Genomic DNA, 26,496 nt, shown 5'->3' on the forward strand with positions numbered 1-26,496 from the left:
CATGCACACACACATATACACATCAAAGACTTGAACGTAGATGTGAAAAATAAACAACCAGATAGAACTAGTAAGCACTAAAGAAACTAATAAATTTAGCTACTAGTGGCTTACACCTGTAATCCTAGCTAATCAGGAGGCTGAGATCTGAGGATCCTATTTCAAAGCCAGCCCAGGTAGGAAAGTTTGTGAGACTCTTATCTCCAATAAGCCACCAGAAAACCGGAAGTGGCGCTTTAGCTCAAGTGGAAGAGGGCTCCTCTTGAGCTAAAGAGCTGAGGGACAGCACCAAGGCCCAGAGTTCAAGCCCATGACTGACAAAAAAAAAAAGAAAAGAAAAAGAAAAACTAAACTAATAAATTTAAACATAAACAGTAAAATAAATCAGGAATATATCCTTATTAATGACTTACAGTTAAATAGTAAAAATTCAAAAAAAAGTTACTACATATTACCACACATTTTGAAGGTAGGCTGCAAACAGCAAAGTATTCAGATATATTAAATACTATATCCAAATGAAAATAAACCCAGGTGGTATTATCAGCAAAAAAAAATTAATAAAACTTACATCTTTAATTATCTTGGCTGCCTCACTGGTAGTAGTACCTGTTATAAATTAAAGCATACATTGTAAATCCCAGAATATACTTAAGTGAAAACTGAAACCAAGAAGGTAATTTCCTTAGGTGGATTAGAGCCTACACCAGAACTTCTCAAAAAGATGGTACAAAGGAAGTTCATCGGTTCATCAGTTCATCGGTGCATCAGCTACAAGGCCTGATAAAGGTCTAAGGCTCCCCATCCCCAGCCTATTCTACTGTATCCCAATCTCCAGTGGCAAGTATCTCCAGAACAAGCATATTGCTATCATTTGTGTTCTTAAAGAAGTGAACTTCAGCCGGGTGCCAGTAGTTCATGCGTGTAATCCTACCTACTCAAGAGGCTGAGATCTGAGGATCACAGTTCAAAGCCAGCCCAAGCAAGAAAGTCCATGACACTCTTATCTCCAATAAACCACTAGAAAAATGGAAGTGGCGCTGTGGCTCAAGTGGTAGAGTGCTCACCTTGAGGTGAAGAGCGCAGGGACAGCACCCAAGCCCAGAGTTCAAGCCCCACAACCAACAAAAATAAAGAAGTGAACTTCACATACTCCCTCCTTTCCCACCCACATACCTTGCTTAATACCCACTCACTCTCCAGAGGCAGAGGAGTATATTTCCCTATACAGTATAAGGTAGAGGAAGATACTACCAGTAAGAATACTTAGGCAACACTTACCTTACCAGCTAGCTAATGCCTTTACACCAAATCATACCTTTTAAAACACGGTTAGTGTTTCCTGTGGGTTGGGTAGGAGGTATTTTTGCCAATGACACCACACTGGTTATAACTGGTGTTGTAGCTTTCCTTGTAGAAGGGTGCTTGATCAGCGCAGCTATTGTCTTAGGAGCACCCACTGGTTAAAATTTAAAAACAGGTGAGACCTGATGTAAACAAAAGGGTCACTCTAACACACACAAACATCTGTTTGACAACTAAATTTTCAAGAAGTGGTAGAAATATCTAACTGTATAATTACAGGTTGGGTGGTTTGGGCCAAATTAGTGCTCACTGGGTTTAAAAAAAGACTGATTATGTAAAATTATAAACTTCAAATGACATTTAACAGGTTAATATAGTTACTAACTCTGGAATGAATTGGTTTGTTCTATAAGAAGTTTCCTTTAAGTGGGGCACCAGTGGCTCACACCTGTAATCCTAGCTACTCAGGAGGCTGAGAGCTGAGGATCATGGTTCAAAGCCAGCCCAGGCAGGAAAGTCCATGAGACTCTTATCTTCAATAAACCACTACTAAGCCAGAAGTAGCGTTGTGGCTCAAGCGGTAGAGCACTCGCCTTGAGCTGAAGAGCACAGGGACAGCGCCCCAGCCCAGAGTTCAAGCCCCACGACTGATAAAAAAAAAGAAGTTTCCTTCAAATAAAAATTTAACAATTTTTATAAAATTTTTAAAAATCTGGCAATCTTATAAGTAAATTGATAAAAGAGCTATCCATCCATCTTACAACATGAATTGCCCACCACCTCGACTGGTCCTAAAAACTACAAGGCTACACAAAGGCCTATGCCTTTGTGTTCTGAACACATAAAGTAATATTTATTGAATAAAAATAAATAAATAAAGTAATATTTACTGAAATGAACTCTAAGAAATGGAAACATCTTTGCGACTTTTGTTTTCTTTTTTTCTTTCCTTTTTTTTTTTTTTTTTGTTGGTTGTGGGGCCTGAATTCTGGGCCTGGGCACTGTCCCTCAGCTCTTCAGCTCAAGATTAGCACTTGAGCCACAGCGCCACTTCCAGCTTTTTCTGTTTATGTGGTGCTGAGGAATCAAACCCATGGCCTCATGCATGCAAGGCAAGCACTCTACCACTGAGCCACCTTCCAGCCCAGTTTTTGTTTTCTTTTTGTCTTCTTTGTTTATCTGTGTTTGGGAAGGTAAGGGGGGCACACAAATGGAGGGACGGAAGGTAAACAAATGCATCAGTGGTACTCACCAGCCACTATGTTGAAAGTAAACTATACAATTTGTAGATGAAATGGGAGGGAAAAACTGGGAGACAGCGAGGGAAGGGGTGACACTGTCAAAAAGAAACTTAGGCATTACCTAACTTCTATAACTGTAACTCTTCTTTTTATTTTTTGGTCCGGTTGTGGGGCCTGAACTCTGGGCCTGGGCACTGTCCCTCAGCTCTTCAGCTCAAGGCTAGCGCTCTACCACTTGAGCCACAGCGCCACTTCTGGCTTTTCTTCTTTTTGCTTATGTGGTGCTGAGGAATCGAACCCAGGGCCTCATGCATGCAAGGCAAGCGCTCTACCACTGAGCCACCTTCTCAGTCCAACTGTAAACTCTTCTGCACATCACCTTTATAACAATGATTTGTAAAAAAAATGGACAGCTAATACCAAAGTCAGCATGAGGCATGTGCAGTTATGAAAGTGTCACGGTGGGCAAGAACATATTGCAAAGAGCCATAGGTTCTGCCAGTTAAGTAGCATTCCAGGCAGGCTTTAATCAGATTATATCATCAGTGTTTTTTTTTAATCTAATACTTGAAATATACCACATATCTATCTATTTATTCTTTGGAGTGTTTTGACCACATTAACTGTCCTACTTGTAGGACAGTTTTTATTCTTAGCCAGGAAAAAACTTTGCTACCTACGAAGAATTGGTCTACTTTATTTTCTGAGATAATTAATGTGCTGTCCTTTCTTCCTTGGCTATGAGCAAGTTCTAGATCATATTTTACACCAGTCACAATTATATTAATAAACAAATCTCCCTTTTCTTTGCCCTGATTTTCTATTTTTATTTATAATTTATTAACTTATGTTAACATAAATTCAATGAAAAGCAATCACAATAGTTAGATGTGGTGGCTGATCCCTGTGGTTTCTGCTACTCAGGAGGCAGAGATCAAGAAGACTGCAGTTCAAGTACAGTCTTGATAAAAAGTTCATAAGACCCTATGTCAAAAGTTCACAGACAAGGGCTGGGAAGGTGGCTCAGTGGTAGAGCGCTTACCTTGCATGCCTGAGACCCTGGGTTCGATTCCCCAGCACCACATAAGCAAAAAGAAAAAAAAGCCAGAAGTGGTGCTGTGGGCTCAAGTGGTAGAGTGCTAGCCTTGAGCTGAAGAGCTGAGGGACAGTGCCCAGGCCCAGAGTTCAGGCCCCACGACCAGACCCCCCAAAAAAAAAAAAAGTTCACAGATGAGGGGCTGGGAAGGTGGCTCAGTGGTAGAGTGCTTGCCTTGCATGCCTGAGACCCTGGGTTCAATTCCTCAGCACCACATAAGCAAAAAGAAAAAAGCTGGAAGTGGCGCTGTGGCTCAAGTGGGAAAGCGCTAGCCTTGAGCTGAAGAGCTGAGGGACAGCGCCCAGGCCCAGAGTTCAGGCCCCACGACTGGACCCAAAAAAAAAAAAAAGTTCACAGACGAGGCTGGGAAGATGGCTCAGTGGTGGAGTGCTTGCCTTGCATGCATGAGGCCCTGGGTTCAATTCCTCAGCACCACATAAGCAGAAAAAGCTGGAAGTGGAGCTGTAGCTCAAGTGGTAGAGCGCTAGCCTTGAGCTGAAGAGCTGAGGAACAGTGCCCAGGCCCAGAGTTCAGGCCCCACAACTGGCAAAAAAAAAAAAAAAAAGTTCACAGATAGGCTGGGAAGGTGGCTCAGTGGTAGAGCGCTTGCCTTGCATGCCTGAGGCCCTGGGTTCGATTCCTCAGCACCACATAAGCAAAAAGAAAAAGGCCGGCGCTGTGGCTCAAGTGGTAGAGTGCTAGCCTTGAGCTGAAGAGCTGAGGGACAGCACCCAGGGCCAGAGTTCAGGCCCCATGACTGGACCCAAAAAAAAAAAAATTCACAGTCCCTCACAGTGGTCACATCTATAATTCCAGCTACATATAAGGCCTAGGTAAGAGAACTTTGGCCTGAGGCTAGTCCAGGGCAAAATCATGAGGCCCTATCTAGGGGAAAAAAAAAAAAGGGTTAGGGAAGAGATTAAAATATTAGAGTACCTGCCTACCAAACAAACATGAATCCCTGAGTTCAAATCCCAATACTGTAAAGTAAAAAAATTAAAGTTTAGTAGTTAGATGTTCATTAATGTCCTGGTGTATTTAATTATGACATCAAAAAGCAAACAGAATTAATTTTCCAGGCTGGGAAGGTGGCTCAGTGGTAGAGTGCTTGCCTTGCATGCATGAGGCCCTGGGTTCCATTCCTCAGCACCACATAAGCAAAAAAAAAAAGAAAAAAGCCCAAAGTGGCGCTATGGCTCAAGTTGTAGAGCTGAGGGACAGTGCCCAGACGCAGAGTTCAGGACCCACGACCAGACCCCCCAAAAAAAGAATTAATTTTCCCACAAGTGTCATTACAGATTCTTCAAAGAAATTTAGGCTATTTAAATGCACTGAAATATGTTCTTAAATTCTTTAAAACTGTATGTTGCTGACACAAAAACCTCATTAGCCTAGTTTAATTTTACCTTTATTTTGTGGAATAGGTTCATTCATACTTTGCTGATGGCAGAACTTCAGGACACAGAACAGGTTACAGAAATGCTTGATGTTGCCTCGCCACTTGATGGACTCACTCAGCTTACCCTGTCGTTTACAACTATCACACTTGGCCATCTGTCAAAGAAATGTAAAGCAAGATAAGGTTGTTACTATAAAATTAGGACAGCTGAGCATGGTGGTGATGCCTGTAATTCTAACACATGGGAAGTAAAGGCAAGAGGATCACATGTTCAAGGAGAATATGGGCTACATAGGAGGTTCTAGGCCAAGCTGCATTATGAGATTCTGACTTTAAAAAACCAAAAATTGAACTGGGAAGGTGGCTCGGTGGCAGAGTGCTTGCCTTGCATACATGAGGCCCTGAGTTCGATTCCTCAGCACCACATAAGAAAAAAAGCCGGAAGTGGGTTCGATTCCTCAGCACCACATAAGCAAAAAGAAAAAAGCCAGAAGTGGCGCTGTGGCTCAAGGGGTAGAGCGCTAGCCTTGAGCTGAAGAGCTGAGGGACAGCGCCCAGGCCGAGTTCAGGCCCCACGACCGGACCCAAAAAAAAAAAAAAGAAAGAGTGGAGTCCCTGCTGACTAAGCCTAAGTAAAACCGTAAATTAAACATTAATACCATGAAGAAAAATAAATAAATAACTTTGTGATAGGGGCTTGAGTATGGGCCAATCAAGTCAGAGGTGAGACCCTGAGTTAAACTCCAATACTATACATAAAAGAGATTTAAAGGGGCGGAGAAGGTGGCTCAGTGGTAGAGTGCTTGTCTTGCATGCATGAGGCCCTGGGTTCGATTCCTCAACACCACATAAGCAGAAAAAGCTGGAAGTGGCGCTGTGGCTCACCTGGTAGAGCACTAGCCTTGAGCTGAAGAGCTCAAGGACAGTTCCCAGGCCCAGAGTTCAGGCCCCACAAGTGACAGGAAAAAAAAAAAAAAGGGGGCTGGGAAGGTGGCTCAGTGGTAGAGCGCTTGCCTTGCATGCTCGAGGCCCTGGGTTCGATTCTTCAGCACCACATAAGTAAAAAGAAAAAAGCCGGAAGTGGCCCTATGGCTCAAGTGGTAGAGCACTAGCCTTGAGCTGAAGAGCTGAGGGACAGCGCCCAAGCCCAGAGTTCAGGCCCCACAACTGGACCCAAAAAAAAAAAAAAAAAGATTTAAAAATATTAAAAATCAACAAACAAAAAGTATTATAAAGTTATGAATAGATAGCAATAATAAATCAGAGACATTTTGAAAAAAGATGAGTCAGTTCAGACTACAAAATAAAGTTTTTACCTTAAAATATTGCAGTGAAGGGCTGGGAAGGTGGCTTGCCTTGCATGCCTGAGGCCCTGGGTTCGATTCCTCAGCACCACATAACCAAAAAGAAAAAAAAAAGCCGGAAGTGGCGCTGTGGCTCAAGTGGTAGAGCGCTAGCCTTGAGCTGAAGAGCTGAGGGACAGCGCTCAGGCCCAGAGTTCAGGCCCCACGACCGGACCCAAAAAAAAAAAAAAAATTGCAGTGAAAAATACATCTGCAGGGTGCCAATGGCTCCTACCTGTAATCCTAGTTCCCCTGGAAGCTAAGATCTGAGGATTGTGGTTCAAAGCAACCCAGGTAAGAAAATCTATGAGTCTCTTATCTCTAATTAACAACCAGAAGTGAAGCTGTGGCTCAAATGATGGAGCATTACTCATTGTTTTTGTTTTTGGTTTTTTGTTGGTTGTGGGACTTGAACTCTGGGCCTGGGTGCTGTCCCTCAGCTCTTCAGCTCAAGGATAGCACTCTACCACTTGAGCCACTTGCGGCTTTTCCTGCTTATGTGGTGTTGAGGAATCGAACCCAGGGCCTCGGGCATGCGAGACAAGCACTCTACCACTGAGCCACCTTCCCAGCCCCCGGAGCACTACTCTTGAGCAAAAAATGCTCAGGGATGGTATCCAGATGCTAACACCCCTACCCTCCCCCCCAAAAAAAAATGAGGGGGTAAAAAAGAAGCTGCATATTATAATAGAAAGAATATGAGCTTGGAACTATAAGGACTTCAGTTCATTCAACAATTATCTAATCAGCCTCATTGGTCTTAAGCTATGTAATTGGACCTAGTCCTGTTCTGGTGATCAGAAGACATCACTTTCCTCACTAAGAATTACTTGTGGGTAGCCCGGCATCGGTGGTTCGAGCCTGTAATCCTATCTACTTAGGAGGCTGAGATCTGAGGATCACAGTTCAAACCAAACCTGGGCAGGAAAGTCCATGAGACTCTTATCTCCAATAAACCACTAGAAAACCAGAAGTGGCGCTGTGGTTCAAGCAGTAGAGCACTCGCCTTCAGTTGAAGAGCTGAGGGACAGCGCCCAAGCCCAGAGTTCAAGCCCCACAACCGACAAAACAAAAAACAAAAATCATTTGTAGGTGATGCAGGCAAGTAAACATGAGTTTTCTAGAATGCCATAGGTACTGCCTAGTCATTCGTCACCTACCAGAATGCTCAAGGGCATGTTAGTTAAGTTGCATAGACTTTCTTCCTCATCCTGAATTGAAACCTAGCAATAATGCACCCATCTGTTGACCCGGTGCTAAGCATTAAATGAAACCACACTTAGGGGCACCACCTATGTATTATTGGTTCAATTAATTGTAGCTAACACACTGGCCTTTCAAAAATGTACATTTTGAAGCCGGGCGTGGGGGCTCATGCCTGTAATCCTACCTACTCAGGAGGCTGAGATCTGAAGATCACAGTTCAAAGCCAGCCAGGGCAGGAAAGTCCGTGAGACTCTTATTTTCAATAAACCACTAGAAAACCAGAAGTGGCGCTGTGGCTCAAGCGGTAGAGCACTCGCCTTGAGCTGAAGAGTGCAGGGAAAGCGCCCAGGCCCAGAGTTCAAGCTCCACAACCAACATTAAAAAAAAAAAAAAAAAGTAGGTAAGGTTGTCAGTTATTGTCATTTGCATCTATGAAGTGAGAACAGGACCTGACTTCAAATTCCTCACAGAATTCTGAATGGGAGAGCCACATAAAGGCAACACGACCTCAAATTCATTCAAGAACATCCTCTCACCCAAAAAAAGCACATTCCTCAACAACAAAATCTCCAGAAATCCTAAACTTCATGTTAATATTAAACCAAATTTTTTTGTAGGAAGCTCATAATTTTCTTAAGCAAGCTCTAAGCATTATTTTTTCACACAATATAGCCACTTTTTTTGTTGTTGTTGTTGTTCGTGGGGCTTGAACTCCGGGCCTGGGCACTGTCCCTCAGCTCTTCAGCTCAAGGCTAGAGCTCTACCACTTGAGCCATAGCGCCACTTCTGGTTTTCTGAGTGGTTTATTGGAGGTAAGAGTCTCCCGGACTTTCCTGCATGAGCTGACTTTGAACTGGATCCTCAGATTTCAGCCTGTGAGTAACTAAGATTACAGGCATGATCAACCAGCACTAGCCCCATATTTCTTTTTGTCGAATGTAGAACATTGCACTTGCTAAACTAGCACTTTGCCACTGCACTACATACCAGCCCATGACCTTATTTAAAATAGAATCTAATTTTCACCAACTTCAGAATCCAAAACAAAAAACATTATTTACCTGATAAAATAGAACTGTGAATTTGGACATGCACTCCTCACAACAAAACTCTTCTAACTTGCCCTCCAATCGATTTTCTACCAAATTTGGTGATACTTGTGAACAATAGCTGCACATCTTACAGTAGTTTCCCCATCGTTCTCCAAAGTCTCGAACAGACAGGAACTTGCAAACTGAGTACCAAAAAAGATAAGAGACAGAAACATAAAATTTACATAGCTTCAAGGAGGTAGAATGACTTTTTGTAGACTTAGATACAAACTTGAAGCTAATTTCTAAGTATTTGATATACTTACTTGCTTTTAGGTTATAGGATAGTCTCTTTATATTCTAAACAAACACAGAACAACTTCTAAATATACCCTAAATACTTGATCTCTCATAAAATAGATTAACTTAAAATTTTTCTATGTTAGCCAGCGCCAATGGCTCACACTGTAATCCTAGCTACTCAGGAGGCTAAGATCTGAGGATCACGGTTCAAAGCCAGCCCGGGCAGGAAAAGGGCAGGAAAAGTCCGTAAGACTCTTATCTCCAATAAACCACTAGAAAACCAGAAGTGGTGCTGTGGCTCAAGTGGTAGAGCTAGAGCGCTCGCCTTGAGCTATAGAGCTGAGGGAGAACACCCAAGCCCAGAGTTGAAGCCCCACGACCGACCAAAAAAAAATTTTTTTTTCTATGCTAATACTACTGACTTAAGTTACTTTTAATAGTTTTTCTTTGCTAAAATTATTCAAAACATTTAAAATACAGAATGTAACCAGGTACAGTGATTTATTGCTTTATTATTACAGTGGTTAATTGGTGATGATACAAAGGATTACAGTTCAGTCAGTGTCTGGCACTAGTAAAAAAGTAAAAACAACAACAAAATACCTGGAAAGAAAATTTAAAGGGGCTGGGAAGGTGGCTCAGTGGTAGAGTGCTTGCCTTGTATGCCTGAGGCCCTGGGTTCGATTCCTCAGCACCACATAAGCAAAAAGAAAAAAGCCAGAGGTGGTGCTGTGGCTCAAGTGGTAGAGTGCTAGCCTTGAGCTGAAGAGCTGAGGGACAGCGCTCAGGCCCAGAGTTCAGGCCCCACGACTGGAAAAAAAAAAAAAAAGAAAATTTAAAAAAACGTAGAGGCATGGCTCAAGTAGTGGAATACCTACCTACTAAGCAAAGGCCCTGAGACCACCAAAAAAAAAAAAAAAAAAAACCGGCCAGATGTTAGAGTGAACTAAATGTAAATTCATTGAAGATCACACTATACGTCATTAAAAAGAAATTACAGTTGAGCATGATGGTGCATGCCTGTGATCCTAGTATTTGGGAGCCTGAGGCAGAATATCAGTAAGGTCAAGGCCAGCCTAAGCCAGAAACTGAGATGCTGCCTCAAGTCCCACCCCTTAAGTGAAAAATTACTTGGATTAATTGCCCAACTTATAATGAATTATTTCACGATAACAGCACTGTGTGAACACGAGGCTTCATTACCTTCACTACAGAATGGCTTGTCAACTCCTGAGAATCGCACAGTTTCCTTTATGATTTTCTGCAGTTTACAGTAGTCACACATTGCCATGACTTTATTTCTTCTTTTGTATTCCTCAGAGCAAGTTGTGCCACAAAACAGAAACATTCTACCCTGCAAAGACATAGCAATCATTAAGATCAAACTAAGCAGTGGCTTTCTCTTTAAAGATATCCTTTACCTTGTCTTTTTTTTTCTTTTCTCTTAATCAGTCATGGGGCTTGAACTCAGGAACTGGGTGCTGTCCCTGAGCTTTTTCACTTAAGGCTAGTGCTCTACTACTTTGAGCCACAGCACCACTTCTGATTTTCTGGTAGTTACTTGGAGATAAGAGTCTCACGGACTTTCCTGCCCAAGCTGGCATCAAACCACGATCCTCAGATCTTCTGAGTAGCTAAGATTATAGGTATGAGTCATCAGCACCCAGCTTTCTTTGTCTTTTAAAAGCAAACCTAACACAACCATGGAAGATGAAAAGCCAGAAGGGCTTTAGTGGATGAGTTTATCTTCAACCCCTTTCACAATCTCTTTACCTTGTAGAAAAGCAGCTCTGGTTTTGTGGCAAATTGATGGGTACAGTAGTGACATATGAGTTTCATAAATGTATTGGTTAAAGCAATCTGCTGGGATTGTTCAGCAAGAGTCTGGAGGGCAGCTGCAGCGGGGCCGCTGACTGGACTACTGAAGGGGTTGGTGGAGGCAGCTGTGGATACTGCTGACCCTGAAGGCACACTCACGACCACTTGGCCCTGGGACAGGGTTGCTACTGAAGAGTTTGTTCCCTTTGGCTTGTTAAATACATTCTGAATGAACACAAAACAAAGATTTCATCAACTGAGAAAATAACTTAGTAACTTTCATTTCCTCATTTTTAACAAATTCCACTATATGGTTCTCTTTCAAATCTTAAATCTCACCAAAAGTGCTTCACATGTATACTTCTAGAATAGGACTGAAAAACTGAAATGTCTCCAGGACATGCCTTTAATACATTACAGGCTTGTCCTTTCCACAAAGGTACCCTCCACCCACACTATCACTGATAACCAATTCTTGGTGGCTATTAAGACACAGAAACACCTAGTAGCTCATGCCTCTAACCCTAGCTACTAAAGAGGCTAAGACCTGAAGATCGCAGTTCAAACCCTGCCCAGGCAGGAATGTCCATGAGACTCTAATCTCCAATTAACACCAGAAAACTGGAAGTGGCACTGAGGCTCAAGTGGCAGAGCACTAGCCTTGAGCTGAAGAGCTGTGGGACAGCACCCAGGCCCAGATCACCACCACCACCACCAACAACAACAACAACAAAAAGTCACAGTAAAAACAAAGGCGCAGGGGCTGGGAAGGTGGCTCAAGTGGTACAGAGCTTGCCTTGCATGCCTGAGGCCCTGGGTTCGATTCCTCAGCACTACATAAGCAAAAAGAAAAAAGCCGGAAGTGGCGCTGTGGCTCATGTGGTAGAGTGCTAGCCTTGAGCTGAAGAGCTGAGGGACAGCGCCCAGGCCCAGAGTTCAGGCCCCACGACCAGACCCAAAGCAAACAAACAAAAACAAACGCGCAGTAGCAACTAGCTGTCTTTTTTCTTGGAGCCAAGGATATCAAATCAGGCCTCCATTGAGGGATTAAAATATTACTCACTCTTCCTGCATTCTGCAGAGTGTAGAGAGAATGGGACCATTGGCTTCTTCTCATTCCTTGACAGGAATTACTAGGCCTGACCCATGACAAGAAGGGGTACAGGAGCCTCCACAGGCTACAGTTCTTCACTATACAACCTCTCAAAACACATGGGAAACTTGAAAGGGAAAAGAGCCAAGGGAACAATGGGAGAAATGGGTAGTTTAGGCCCCAGAATAAGGAAGCCTCACATCTGGACTCAAAACATTTTATAAAAAAGCCAGGCGCCGGTGGCTCACACTTGTAATCCTAGCTACTCAGGAGGCTGAGATCTGAGCCAGCCTGGGCAGGAAAGTCCATGAGACTCTTATCTCCAATAAACCACTAGAAAACCGGAAGTGGTGCTGTAGCTCAAGCGATAGAGCGCTCGCCTTGAGCTGAAGAGTGCAGGGACAGCGCCCAAGCCCAGAGTTCAAGCCCCATGACCAACAACAACAAAAAAAAAACATTTTATAAAAATGACATCTTGGGGGCTGGGAAGGTGGCTCAGTGGTAGAGCACTTGCCTTGCATGCATGAGGCCCTGGGTTCAATTCCTCAGCACCACATAAGCAAAAAGAAAAAAGCCGGAAGTGGCACTGTGGCTCAAGTGGTAGAGCGCTAGCCTTGAGCTGAACTGCTGAGGGAAAGCGCCCAGACCCAGAGTTCAGGCCCCACGACCGGACCCCCAAAAAAAAAAAAAAAAAGACACCTTGGGACTGGGAAGGTGGCTCAGTGGTAGAGTGCTTGCCTTGCATCCATGAGGCCCTGGGTTCTATTCCTCAGCACCACATAAGCAGAAAAAGCCGGAAGTGGTGCTGTGGCTCAAGTGGTAGAACACCAGCTTTGAGCTGAAGAGCTCAGGGACAGTTCCCAGGGCCCAGAGTTCAGGTCCTACAACCGACCAGGGGAAAAAAAAAAATGACATCTGGAACCCTACATGAGCCCAGTTTTGTTTTGTTTTTTTTCCTTTTTAGCTTAAACTTAAGACTGAACCTCTATAATCAACATACTGGCTTAGATAAGTACCTAAGAAGCACTGCTGGGATGAACTACCTTGGATCATACCTGGAAAGCCATCACACAGCTGGAGCTACAGAAGCTATATATGGTTCCATTTGACATGGCTAAGTGATACTGGGGGATTGCTGAGGTCTTACAACTGTGACAGGAAACCTTAAGACCTTATGACAGAAAATAAAAAACAATGAGTTTGTTATACAAATGAACAGTAACCTAGTATTAGGAAAAAGAAAGTAAAACACTCAGCTTCTGTTGGTATCTTCAAGGGACTGATATCCTCAGGACTCTCCAAGAACACTAAGTTTCTTACATAAAATGGTACAGTGCTTATATGTAATCAGGTGCAGCCTCCCAAACGTCCTATCAGATACTTTAAATCATCTCTATAGTACATATAATATATAACAAAATGTAAATATTGCATGAACAACTACAGTTGTTCTCTATTGTGACAATGCTTATACATATGTATATTATTTTCCTAAATAATTTTATTCATAGTTTGTTGAAATGTATGGATATGAATCCACTGATGTGAAAAAAAAAAACTGTAATCTATGGAAAGTATCTAGGAGCTTTACAACACTCTATGAATCTAATACAACTAACCTTAACTCCCAATAATTAAAAAAAAAATAGCCTAAATTATAATTGTTCTGTCTTCTCACATATGAAATGATAAACTTGTGTTTCACAATTTGAAAACCAGTGAAAAACTACTGACACTTAAAAGTCAGTTCATGGGTCTTTAACCATATAGGGAGAAATTCAGGTTATAACACAATGAAAGAAAAACAGTTACAGTCTTCCTCAACAGTCTTAAATTTGTAAATTTATCAAATGTAAGTATTACCTGAAGAAGTAACAGTCTTAACTCTGTAGGCAGATAAGCAGTTAACAGAGCAGAAAAGCTCAGTTTTCCCTGAGTCATTTGTAGTCTCAATCATTTCAGCAGAGGGCCTCAATGATTTCCCCAAGGCATAGGGAGGCTTCTGCACTGAATTCTATTAAGAAAATAAAATTACATTTAGATGTGTACAAGAATACATAATTACATTAGTGTTTCAAAAAGGAGACGAAAAGCTACCATAACCTCTGTCTGTGTTTGAAATCTGTGAGCATGATAATGAAGGCATACTATATAAACTTGTCTGAGAATTGGGATATGGGAAAAATAATTTCTTTCAGATAATAAAACATAAAATAAAAACTGAAAATACTGAGATATTTTAATAACCAAACACACTACAAGTAATAATTGTGTTAATAATAACTGTCTTCTCATCACAAATAACCAGAAAAGATCAGGTAATCCCTGAACCAAAAGGTTACCTCTATATAGACCAGGATCTCGGACTAAGTGACTCTACCACATTTAAAGCTATCTAATTTGAAAGAGCCTTCAGCAAGAAACCAAAATAAAGCTTACTGAATATCAGGAGATCCAAAAGGACTGCATACTTTTCAAGCTGAGTTTTATACTCATGCTTTAAGAACTGTATATAAGGGCTGGGAAGGTGGCTCAGTGGTAGAGCACTTGCCTTGCATGCCAGAAGCCCTGGGTTCAATTCCTCAGCACCACATAAGCAAAAAGAAAAAAGCCAGAAGTGGCACTGTGGCTCAAGTGGTAGAGCGCTAGCCTTTAGCTGAAGAGCTGAGGGACAGCACCCAGGCCCAGAGTTCAGGCCCCACAACCGGACCCCCCCAAAAAATTGTATATAATTCTTATATAACAGCATATAACTGTAATATGACAAAATGATCATAGTGGCTGCTATTACATCACTAATAGTATTAGTTATTGAATGTTTTCCATGACTTTCTAGAATTCATGCAAAGCCATGTTTATACACTGTATCAGAAGATTCTTTCAACAACATAGTGAAGTGCTTTCAAAAATTAAAACGAGGCTGGGAAGGTGGCTCAGTGGTAGAGTGTTTGCCTTGCATTCAAGAGGCCCTGGGTTTGATTCCTCAGCACCACATAAGCAGAAAAAGCCGGAAGTGGCACTGTGGGCTCAAGTGGTAGAGCACTAACCTTGAGCTGAAGAGCTCAAGGACAGTGCCTAGGCCCAGAGTTCAAGCCCCATGACCAACCAAAAAAAAAAATTATAACAGAGTTAGGCACCAGTGGTTCATGTATTTAATCCTAGCTACTCAGGAAGCTGAGATATGAAGATCGCAATTCAAAGCTACCAAGACAGGAAAGTCCATGAGACACTTATCTCCAATTAGCCACCAAAAAGCCCAAAGTAGAGCCGTACATCTCAAGTGGTACAGCACTAGCCTTGAGCAAAAATGCTCAGGAACAGTGCCTAGGTCCTGAGTTTAAGCCCCATGACTGGGCAAAAAAAAAAAAGTGGTCCATTTCAGTTGGGTATTGGTGGCACTTAGCTTTAATCCTAGCTATCTACTAAGTCAAGATAGGATCACAGTTCCCTAGAATAGATAAAAAGTTTGAGAGACCTAAGGCTGGTTGAAACCAAAGGCTGGATACATCCTATCTCAAAGTATAACCAGAGCAAAAGGGGCTAGAAGAGATAATTCAAGCAGTGGAGTGCTTGCCTACAAAATGCAAAACCCTAAGACAACCTCCCCTTACCCCCTGCAGAAAACAAGTATCCCATTTCACTGTTACCATTTCATTCCACAATCATTCTGAATATATTTTTCTCAAAAAGTAATTTCATATCAGGTTAAACATCAGCATGAACTCTTGTTTTGAACTTCATACCTTGTAGCCAGTTCAGGACTGAGCCTAACTATTTCCAACAGGTTGGTATTCATACCTGCTTGTATGCTGTGATGCTTGTTGAACTAAAAACCTTCTGTGATTGGTAAGAGCTACTATAGCAATAGCTCCCACAGTTTTCACAACAGTTCATAGTGAGGTTGTTGGTAGTGTGAAATTTTGAAAAACAGGCATCACTACAAAGACCATGTACCACATTTTGGTATTTAACTTCAAATCGAATCTAGGAAATAAAAACAGACATACACAAAGTGAAACAAAACCTGTTTTTAAAAAAGAGACAGGGATGCCAAGCACTGGTGGCTGACGCCTGTAATCCTAGCTACTCAGGAGGCTGAGATCTGAGGATAGTAGTTCAAAGCCAGCCCGGGCAGGAAAATCCATGAAACTCTTATCTCCAATAAACCACCAGAAAACTGAAAGTGGTGCTGTGGCTCAAGTGGTAGTCCTAGCCTTGAGCTGAAGAGCTGAGGGATAGCACCCAGGCCCAGAGTTCAAGCCCCACGACAACAACAACAAAATATATATGGGGGAGAGAGGGGGGGAGAGAAAGAGAAAGAGAGACTGGGACTAGGAGGAGGGCACAGAATCAGAGGGAAACAGGAAAATATCCAACAAAGGGGCCAGCTGCACTGGACATTGGTGAAAACGAACTAAGCAACTCAAGGGCAGCAATGGAGGGAGAGAAAGAGAGGGAAAGAAGAAACAGCTTACGGTAAATGGAAAGAAATGTACATATCACCTGATGTGGAAGAAATAGCTATATTGTCAAAGCTCATAGAATTCACAAACTTCATAGATCATGATTATGACAAGGTGCCTCATGAAGATTAAAATGTGTTTGTGATTTTAACTAAATATCACTATCCCACAATTAAAGAAAAAAATAGACTGGGACTGTGACTCAGTGGTACAGTGCCTGCCTACAACACATGAGGTCCCATGTTCATTTCTCAGCAACTATAACACCAAAACACAAAACTGATCTTTCAGCACAATCTCAACGAAAGTAAAATTTAACTTACATAAGCATTTTTCTGACACATACTACACTTAGTCGAAATCCCATTGGTATATATAGTTACAACAGGTTTTTTCTTCAGTTCATAAGAAGACAAGCATGATTGGCTGCAGAAATCTTTGCTAGAAGAGGAATTTTCAAACTGGGTTGTGATCACATTCTTTGGATTTAAAATGGCTCTAAAAAGAAATAACAAAAACAAAATGAAATATATATAAATTGTAAATCCCCCCCCCTTTTTTTTTTTGGTCATGGGGCTTGAACTCTGAGCCTGAGCACTATCCTTGAGTGCTTTAGCTCAAGGCTAGCACTCTACACTTGAGCCACAGTGCATTCCAGTTTTCAGGTGGTTAACTGGAGATAAGTCTGACTTTCCTGCCCCGGCTGGCTTTGAACCAGGATCCTCAGATCTCAGCCTCCTGAGTAGCTAGGATTATAGGCATGAGTCACCAGAGCCAGTCCTAAATTCCTATTTTATGAGCAAAAATAACAATGACTAGAGGCAGTCCTTGTGCAGAAAAAGCTTTGGATAAAGCATCTGTAAACTTGGATTTGAGGATTACTTGTTACTGATCAATAAGTGATAATGAGTAAGATAACTACTATCTCAACTTCCTCATTCCTAAAATGGGATTTATAGCTGAGGCATATGGCTTACAGTTCTAACCCTAGCTACAGAGGAGGCTTACAATTCTAAACCTAGCTACTGAGGAGGCTGAGATCTGAAGGATCTCAGATAAAAGTTAGGTGGAACAGAAAAGCCTAAGAGACTCCTAAAAGCTTGGTTGGAGGTTTGGATCCAGTCAGTGGTTGAACACCATCTGAACAAATGTAGACCCTGAGTTTAAACCCTGGTACCAGAAAAAAAGAAAGGCAGCCGGGCACTGGTGGCTCACGCCTGTAATCCTAGCTACTCAGAAGGCTGAGATCTGGGCTGAGATCTGAGGATTGCGGTTCAAAGCCAGCCCAGGCAAGAAAGTTCGTGAGACTCTGATCTCCAATAAACCACTAGTAAACCAGAAGTGGTGCTGAGGCTCAAACAGTAAGCACTAGCTTTGAGCTGAAGAGCACAGGGACAGCACCCAAGCCCAGAGTTCAAGCCCCACGACCGACAAAAAAAAAAAAAAAAGAAAGGCAAAAACGGAATTAGATACCTAATTCCTAGATATATAGAGGGAGAATTACAACAAAAGTAATGACTGAAAGAGAGTGAAGGAAGGAGTGATACTACCCAAAAAGAAATGTACTCATTACCTGACATTGCCTTAATAATTAACAATAAAAACTAAAAACAAAAAAAAACTAGTGAAATTTCCAACTCCAAGCAAGTTTCATCTGAGCCAGAGGAATCTAAGACTAGGTTTAATGGGCATTCCACAACTGTTCTCTCCAGGCTTTTTAGCTCAAGGCTGACACTCTACCATTTGAGCCATAGCTCCACTTCCAGCATTTTGCTGGTTAACTGGAGATAAGTCTCATGAACTTCTCTGCTTAGGGTGAACCACAATCCTCAGATCTCAGCCTACCAGGTAGCAGGATTAAAATCTTAAACTCAGGGTCATTCAGTAGTAACCAGGATAATTTTTTTTTCTTTGATAGGTTGTATGGCTTGAACTCTGGGCCTGAGCACTGTCCTTCAGTTCTTTAGCTCAAGGCTAGCACTCTACCACTTGAGCCACAGTGCCACTTCTGGCTTTTTTCTTTTTGCTTATGTGATGCTGAGGAATCGAACCCAGGGCCTCAGACATGCAAGGCAAGCACTCTACCACTGAGCCACCTTCCCAGCCCCTCATGAGACTTTTGTCTTCAATAAACTACTCAGGAAACCAGAGCTGAAGAGCTGAGGGACAGCGCTCAGGCCGAGTTCAGGCCCCACTACCGGACCCAAAAAAAAATGTTTAGTCGGGCGCTGGTGGCTCATGCCTATAATCCTAGCTACTCAGGAGGCTGAGATTGGAGGATCGCAGTTCAAAGCCAGCCCGGGCAGGAGAGACCATGAGACTCCTATCTCCAATAAAACCACCAGAAAGCCAGAAGTGGCGCTGTAGCTCAAGTGGTAGAGCGCTCGCCTTGAGCTGAAGAGCTGAAGGACAGCGCCCAAGCCCAGAGTTCAAGCCCCACGGCCAACAAAAAAAAAAAAAAAAAAGAGTCTCACAGACTTTCCTGCCTGGGCTGGCTTTGAACCGTGATCCTCAGATCTCAGCCTCTTGAATAGCTAGGATTACAGACGTGAGCCACCATCACCCAACCAAGATAAAAAATGTTTTTAGTGCTGGGATGGGATCCAGGATCTTGTACTTGCCAGGCAACCACTTCTCACTAAGCTACATTCCTAGCTTTAAAAATAAGCTTTTGTTTTTGTTTTTTTTTGGGTCCGGTCGTGGGGCCTGAACTCTGGGCCTGGGCGCTGTCCCTCAGCTCTTCAGCTCAAGGCTAGCACTCTACCACATGAGCCACAGCACCACTTCTGGCTTTTTTCTTTTTGCTTATGTGGTGCTGAGGAATCGAACCCAGGGCCTCAGGCATGCAAGGCAAGCACTCTACCACTGAGCCACCTTCCCAGCCCTAAAAATAAGCTTTTAACTGTTATTACTCTACATAAATAACTAATAGCATACATTTTTAAAAATTTCATTTGCTGTCTCATTCATGTTTCTGTGGCAGCTTCTGGCTGTAAGAAGATATGAGGATATGTGTCTTGTGGTCTGGAGTTGTAGAGTGGCTGAATTTAATCCCACTAGCTCTAGTGGATGAGACACCATTGGAGAAGGAAGTCTCACACTACATTCCTGGAAGTACTATCAGGAAAACAGGCAAAACACACCAAGTTTATCAAATACAGTAAAGTAAGAGAAATGTTTATGTGACTTTGCTATTTCTTTCTCTGTCTGAATCTAAACATTATTGTAAAAAAACAATAATCCCAGAAAAGCTTACAAGGATATTAGATGTACACAATTATTTTTGTAACAATTTATACATACTATTAAGAGTGCTATTAGCCGGGTGTTGGTGGCTCATGTCTGTAATCCTAGATACTCAGAAGGCTGAGATCTGAAGATTATGTTTTGAAGCTAGCCTAGGTAGTAAAGTCCCTGAGACTTAACCACCAAAAAAGGCAGAAGTGGAAGTGTATCTCAGCTCAAGAGGTAAGCTTTCAGATTTTTTTTTTGGTTGGTCGTGGGGCTTGAACTCTGGGCTTGGGCGCTGTCCCTGCACTCTTCAGCTCAAGGTGAGTGCTCTACAGCTTGTCAGCTTTGAGCTGAATGAAAAGCTCCAGGACAGTTCCCAGGACCTGAGGTCAATCCCCAAGGACTCACACACACACAACTATATATATATATACAGAGAGAGAGAGAGAGAACATATTATTTTATCCCTCACTGTTTTTTGTTGTTGTTGTTGTTTGTTTTTTTTGTCAGTTGTGGGTCTTGAGCGCCACCAGAGCACTGTCCCTGAGCTCTTCAGCTCAAGGCCAACACTCTACCACTTGAGCTACAACACCACTTCCAGTTTTCTGGTGATTAACTGGAGGTAAGAGTCTCACAGCCTTTCCTGCTTCGGTTGGCTTTGAACCATGATCCTCAGATCTCAGCCTCCTGAGTAGCTAGGATTACAGGTGTGAGCCACTGACACCCGGCTTATCCCACACTATAATAACTAAAAAAGCATTGTTAAGGCCAGTGGCTTATGCCCATAATATTAGCTACTCAGGAGGCTGAGATTTGAGGATGGCGGTTCAAAGACAGCCCAGGCAAGAGAGTCCCTCACGCTCTTATCTTCAATTAACTACCAGAAAACCAGAAGTGGTGCAGTGGCTCAAGGAGATAAGAGTGTTAGCCTTGAGCATAAGAGCTCGGGGACAGTACCCAGGCCCTGTGTTCAAGCCCCACAACAGATCAAAAAACAAAAAAAAATAAAACCCACATACACATACACCTACAAGAATTATTAAATATCTTAAATACTTTTGTCCACAATTTCAGGATACATGAGTGGTCCTACAACCCCACAAATAATTTATTTCTTTCCATAGTAAAATTTAAACTAAGAAACAGAACACTGGTTTAGACAATACTTCTAATAATGAGTCATTTGTTTCTTTAATGCTGCAAAATTTGTTCAGCATGTTTGAACTAAACTATATATAAACTTTAAAAACTAAAGTGACATGGATACCATTAGGAATTTCATACTTTGAGCAGTTTGTGCAGGTTTTCTTGGGAGGAGGTGGTAGGCAGACAGATGAAGAATATTCAGTAATACATCGTGTAGAACAGAAGAACTGAGTAGATCCTGTCTTGTGGTAGGCAGTTTGGCCCTTATAAAGCATTCTTTTACAAGCAGAACAATAAACCTGAGGAGCTACAGCTGGAACTGAAGGAAGAGATGTGTTTGGGCCAGACTGTGCAAGCTGAAAGCCCGGGGTCAACTGTTGGACTAGCAAAACAAAATAAGAAAAAAAAATTGTAATATCAATACTAAAGCACATATATTCTTGATGACCAAAATTTCTGTTTCGAAATCCAACACCAAAGAGGTAATAAGCTCTCCAAAACAAGAAGTGTCAAGCTTTTTTTAAAAAAATCATGACCCATAGGCAACATTACATTTTAATTATAACCCAGTTCTCATAAATTTGTATGTGTGTGTGCACGTACACACGCAACTTATAACTGAAACAGAAGTTTCATGAAACAAAGTTCTTTACTTACATATACCACCTTCTGATATAACTGCACTGTTTCCTTTATTTAAATGCTGATGATGAACAGTTCCTGCAGTTTGAGCAACGTGCTCTAAAGAAGAAGAAAGGCTTACACGAGGAGATGCTCTCCCTTAAGTCCATTAGACAGAATAAATATTATTCATTGTAATTAACTTACACACTTTTATTTCTTACCAAGAGGACTGTCGCTAACTGAAAATACTGCACTAATTTTCAGTTCATTTTCTTCAGTTTTTGGCGGTTGAACCTGTTCATATTCCTTTTCAAACAGAGAGAAATAGAAATGGAGGGGAAAAGAGAGGAATGAGTACAGTATACTTAAGTAAACTAAAAATTCAAGCAAAATCTAATTGTTACTACATTCATCTCTTTTTTTTTTTTTTTTTTTGGAGGTTCGGTTGTGGGGCCTGAACTCTGGGCCTGGGCACTGTCCCTCAGCTCTTCAGCTCAAGGCTAGCACTCTACCACTTGAGCCACAGCGCCACTTCCGGCTTTTTTCTGTGTTGCTTATGTGGTGCTGAGAAATCGAACCCAGGGCCTCAGGCATGCAAGGCAAGCGCTTTACCACTGAGCCACTTTCCCAGCCCCTACATTCATCTCTTGTATATCCTAATTCCAATCACTTCACAAACATCTCAAATGTCAAAACTAACTTATCAGACTAAATTTAATGTTTACAAAGAACCTTTCAGAATTGGAGAACATTTCCTTTTTTTTTTTTTTTTTGTCTCTCATGGGGCTTAAACTCTGGGCCTGGGTGCTGTCCCTGAGCTCTTCAGCTCAAGGCAAGTGAGCCACAGCGCCACTTCTGGTTTTCTGGTGTTAATTGGAAATAAGAGTGGTGTCACGAAGCCAGCACCTGTGGCTCATGCCTGTAATCCTAGCTACTCAGGAGGCTGAGATCTGAGGATCACGGTTCAAAGTCAGCCCCGGCAGAAAAGTCCGTAAGACTCTGATCTCTCATAAACCATTGAAAACTGGAAGTGGCGCTGTGGCTCAAGAGGTAGAGCGCTTGCCTTGAGCTGAAGAATGCAGGGACAGCGCCCAGGACCAGCGTTCAAGCCCCACAACCAACAAAAAAAAAAGTGTGTCACAGACATTCCAGCCCAGACTGGCTTTGAACCACAATCCTCAGATCTCAGATTACAGGCGTGACCCACCAGCGCCTGGCAGAACATAACTTTTTTTTTTTTTTTTTGCCAGTCATGGGGCCTGAACTCTGGGCGGGGGCACTGTCCCTCAGCTCTTCAGCTCAAGACTAGAGCTCTACTACTTGAGCCACAGCGCCACTTCTGGCTTTTTCTGTTTTTCTGGTACTGGGGAATCGAACCCAGGGCCTCATGCAAGCAAGGCAAGCGCTCTACCACTGAGTCACCTTCCCAGCCCCTTAAAATATAATCTTGATATATGAGAATAATACATATCCATATCATCCCCACCTTTTTTTTTTTTTTTTTTGGTGCCAGTTTGGAGCTTGAACTCATGGCCTGAATGCTGTTCCTGAGCTCTTTTGCTCAAAGCTAGCATTCTACCATTTCAGCCACAGCTCCACTGCCTTTTTTTGGTACTTAGTTGGAGATAACATTCTTACTGATTTCCTGCCCAAGCTAGCTTCAAACCATGATCTTCAGAGCTCAACTTCCTGAGTAGACAGGAGTAGATATGAGGCACCAGTGCTGACCCACTTCTTGTTCTCTAGGATATATTTACAAGGGAATGATAAATAAAATTAAATCTGAAGGATGTAAAGTTTAAATCCAAATTAATACTTTTAAGATAACAGATTTACTAAGCTGTTACATCTGTTATTGATATCACAGCTTAAATGACTTATCCTTAATGTACTCTTTTAAGTGTTGTAAAAAGAAAATGTAATCATTAACATTTTTTTTTAGTATTTGGAAAAGAATTGCTCTTGGGCTAGGGCCATCCCTCAACTAGTAGAGTACCTGCCTAGTAAATTTGACACAGGGTTCAAACCCCAATAATACACTCCCTCCAAAACAAATTCTCGGAAAAAGAACTGCTCTTTATTCTTAAATCCCCTCCCGGGTATTACAATAGCTTTCCATGTTTCAAAAAGGAAGTTTTATAGAAAGTCTTACTTCTCTGAAAAAAAAAAAGATAATCATTATAGCTATGCTTTTACCTTCCCTACATTTAGCAAAATAAAACTGACAAAAGCAGTTCCAAAATTAGTTTTGAATTTTCTTGGTTCCATCTCAACCAACAAGACAGGCGTGCTAGTATGTACTTGTGATCCCAGCTATACATGAGGACTGTGGTCTAACACCAGCTGCAAACAAAAACCTAAAACCCTACCTGAAAAACAACTGAAGAAGAAAGTGTTGTGGTTATGGTTGAAGTGGTAGAGCAAGATGCCTAGTAAGTGTGAGTTCAAACTACAATACCACCAAAGGGACAGGGGGAAGATCAAGAGGAAGGTGAACTGTATAGAACGGTGACATGAATCCATTCATGAGAGGAGAGCCTTCATAACCTATCTTATTAAGCCCTTCCCTCCACAATGTTGAATTGGGAATTACATTTCCAACACATGAACTAAGAGAACATATTCAAACCACCAGGCTCCTTTAACAGGAAAAAAAGTAATAGTTTGAGTTATTTTATCTTATAAGCAACAAACTGCTAAACTAATGTTTTCAATTCAACAGACTGAAAAGGTAACTTAAAAAAAAATCAGGAAGTGCTTACTTGAGCATCATGCGGTTCTTCTTTAATTTTGTCCAAAAGCCTCTGTGGTACTATGGCTTTGTCACATCCACCATCCAAAGATTCTTTCATTCTAAGTTTTTATATGGAAAGTTTCCCTAGTTTAAACAGATTTCCTGGCAATGGATAGTTGGACTCCTAAAACATAACATAAAAGATTGGCATTCAATGATTTGTTACGTTTTCCTTCATGTTTATACTAGAAGCTTTAGGATTGAGCATTTGAAAAAGATCCCTTCTGGGACTATAACTCTGTTCTTTCTTCCTACTTTCTGTTCCTTTAATAGGTTCGTTTACTTATGATACTTCAGCCAGCAAAAGCTCACACTTCCCTAGAACTTTTTTTTTTTTTTGGGTCTGGTCGTGGGGTCTGAACTCTGGGCCTGGGCGCTGTCCCTCAGCTCTTCAGCTCAAGGCTAGCGCTCTACCACTCTACCACTTGAGCCACAGCTCCACTTCCAGCTTTTTTCTGTTTGCTTATGTGGTGCTGAGGAATTGAACCCAGGGCCTCAGGCATGCAAGGCAAGCGCTCTACCACTGAGCCACCTTCTCAGCCCTTCCCTAGTACTTTTAAAGACAAGCACTGTAGCTCTAATATGGGGAAGGCTGTTGAGTGGAATTAGATTGACAGATCAAGCCAAAGGAGAAAGTTAGCAAGCCTCAGTGGGACGGATGCCAGGTACAGTTCCGGATACTATGAGTATTATGACTTGAAAGTTCATATCAGCTTGTTTTGTTTTCTCTCTTTTCAGTTGGGAACTCTCTAGATAGCTCTGAAGTGCTGGGATTACAGACAGGCATGAGCCCATCATGCTCAGACTCCATGTCAGCTTTCATTTCCCAAAGTGGAAAAAAGCAATCGCCATTCACATTTAAATTCACTCTTCTCTAGGATCCTGCAAAGGCACTGTTTTGAAGCCTGACACTAGATCGGAGCTCAAGATCCCATTCACAAGTTAATAGGTACGAGTTCTTAATTTTTGAAAACTGAAGTTTATCGTATTTATTTGTTCATTTATTTAGCAAGTTTGAGGATTGATCTGTGCTCTATCACATGAGTCACACCTCACACACAAGTGAGTGACCTATACCTTCCAGGGTGTCGAAGGAGGTCTAAGCTCCTCTGAGTCCCAATTCCCAAATGACATTCTGTAAACAAGGCGTAAAGATGAGTAGACACACATGGGAAAGCTGAAGCAAAATAGGAAACTCTGCTCAAGCCATCAATCCAAACTGGCAAGCCGGGCATGGAAATGGACAACCAGATTAACAGTCCGTTCGGAAGAAGGGACAATTTCTGACTACGTGCCACAGCTGGAGCAATCTACCTGGGATCATCCCCGTGTCGCTCGCGTTCCGAAGTTCGCATTCCCACCAATTCCCAACACCAGTCACTTGAGAAAACTAAAGCCGAAGCGCAGGAGCGAACGCTGGTGACCAGCGAGTCCCACGGGCAAACCCCTTCGTTCCCACTTCCCTAGCCTCCCAAGGCTTCACCCAAGCCGCAAAGGGTGCAGCCGCCGCCACGCAGCCCGCCCGGAGTCTACGGGTCACGTGGCTCGGCCCCACTCGGCCACCCCACCCCCACAGCCGCCGCCACCTCCGCCGCGGCCACCACCACCTCCGTGCGCACTCCTGCTTACACCTCCCTCTCCCAGACGGGCGTGGACTCAAAAAGTGCAATAGGACCTAGGCTCCCCGGCCACACCGGGACAAGTTTTCTTCTCACACAGGAATTCCACCCGAAACACCGCAACGCAATCCCCCGCCGGCCGAGCGGGTGGAACCTTAGTCTCCGCCCTCTTTTCCCGACATGCTCCAGACCTGAGAGCACTTGGCCTTCCCAGCTCTTTCCCGTCATGCCCTAGGCCTGATCTGATTGGCTATTCACGACCTACTCTCCGCCCTCTTCTCCCGTCATGCCTTAGTATGGGGGAGGGAACTGGACCTTCCCAGCCTGCTCTCTGCCTCTCTTTCCCTGCCAGAGTTCCGTGGACCTTCCCAGACAGCACTCTGCCCTCCTTTCCCATCATGCCCCAGGCTTGAGCCTAATGACTCCCCCGCCCCCCCCCCCCCCATCCCTGTGACTTCCCGGGTACCCCTGTCTCCTCAGTGATGATTGACTTCTTAAAGAGACCTAGACTCAAATATGAAAAAGTAGAAAGCAGCTTTGGGGAAGGGCTATGGGAGGTGTTAGATGTTGCTGTAAGTTCTCCGCTTCAGTTTGGCTGACAGTTTCAGTTGATCTTGGCGGGAAGGCATGGTGGAGCTGAAGTGCTCACCTTGGAGGAGGCAGCTGCCTGCGCACTCTGCCCCATGTGTTCATGGCTGCTCCAAGAAATAGGGGCTGCAGAGTTCAAGCCCTACGACCGGACCCCCCCCCCAAAAAAAAAAAGAGGCTTCACATAATATTATTC

At 42.7% G+C, this 26,496-nt stretch overlaps 1 protein-coding gene across 4 annotated transcripts in view; it reads right to left on the bottom strand.

Annotated features, from left to right (window-relative positions):
• The window catches only part of Zmym6 (zinc finger MYM-type containing 6), a 43,247-nt gene extending 17,342 nt beyond the window's left edge, over positions 1 to 25,905 (bottom strand). For 2 of the 4 annotated variants that reach the window (XM_042677600.1, XM_042677573.1), the window contains exons 1-15: positions 25,769 to 25,905; positions 24,062 to 24,217; positions 21,521 to 21,605; positions 21,333 to 21,416; positions 20,814 to 21,057; positions 16,622 to 16,796; positions 15,634 to 15,819; positions 13,699 to 13,849; positions 12,891 to 13,006; positions 10,698 to 10,967; positions 10,128 to 10,278; positions 8,652 to 8,824; positions 5,049 to 5,196; positions 1,319 to 1,459; positions 572 to 609 (exon numbers count right to left, since the gene is read on the bottom strand). In XM_042677600.1, the coding sequence (XP_042533534.1) occupies positions 572 to 609; positions 1,319 to 1,459; positions 5,049 to 5,196; positions 8,652 to 8,824; positions 10,128 to 10,278; positions 10,698 to 10,967; positions 12,891 to 13,006; positions 13,699 to 13,849; positions 15,634 to 15,819; positions 16,622 to 16,796; positions 20,814 to 21,057; positions 21,333 to 21,416; positions 21,521 to 21,605; positions 24,062 to 24,151 (2,052 nt within the window). In that variant the 5' untranslated portion in view covers positions 24,152 to 24,217; positions 25,769 to 25,905. Of the gene's footprint in view, positions 1 to 571; positions 610 to 1,318; positions 1,460 to 5,048; positions 5,197 to 8,651; positions 8,825 to 10,127; positions 10,279 to 10,697; positions 10,968 to 12,890; positions 13,007 to 13,698; positions 13,850 to 15,633; positions 15,820 to 16,621; positions 16,797 to 20,813; positions 21,058 to 21,332; positions 21,417 to 21,520; positions 21,606 to 24,061; positions 24,218 to 25,722 lie in introns of all 4 variants that reach the window. The other 2 variants (XM_042677590.1, XM_042677582.1) reach the window with 2 other exon arrangements.
• Between the last annotated feature and the right edge of the window lie 591 nt (positions 25,906 to 26,496).

Source organism: Dipodomys spectabilis, unplaced genomic scaffold (genome assembly GCF_019054845.1).
Source record: "Dipodomys spectabilis isolate Male_0828 unplaced genomic scaffold, ASM1905484v1 ptg000002l, whole genome shotgun sequence".
NCBI lineage: Eukaryota > Metazoa > Chordata > Mammalia > Rodentia > Heteromyidae > Dipodomys > Dipodomys spectabilis.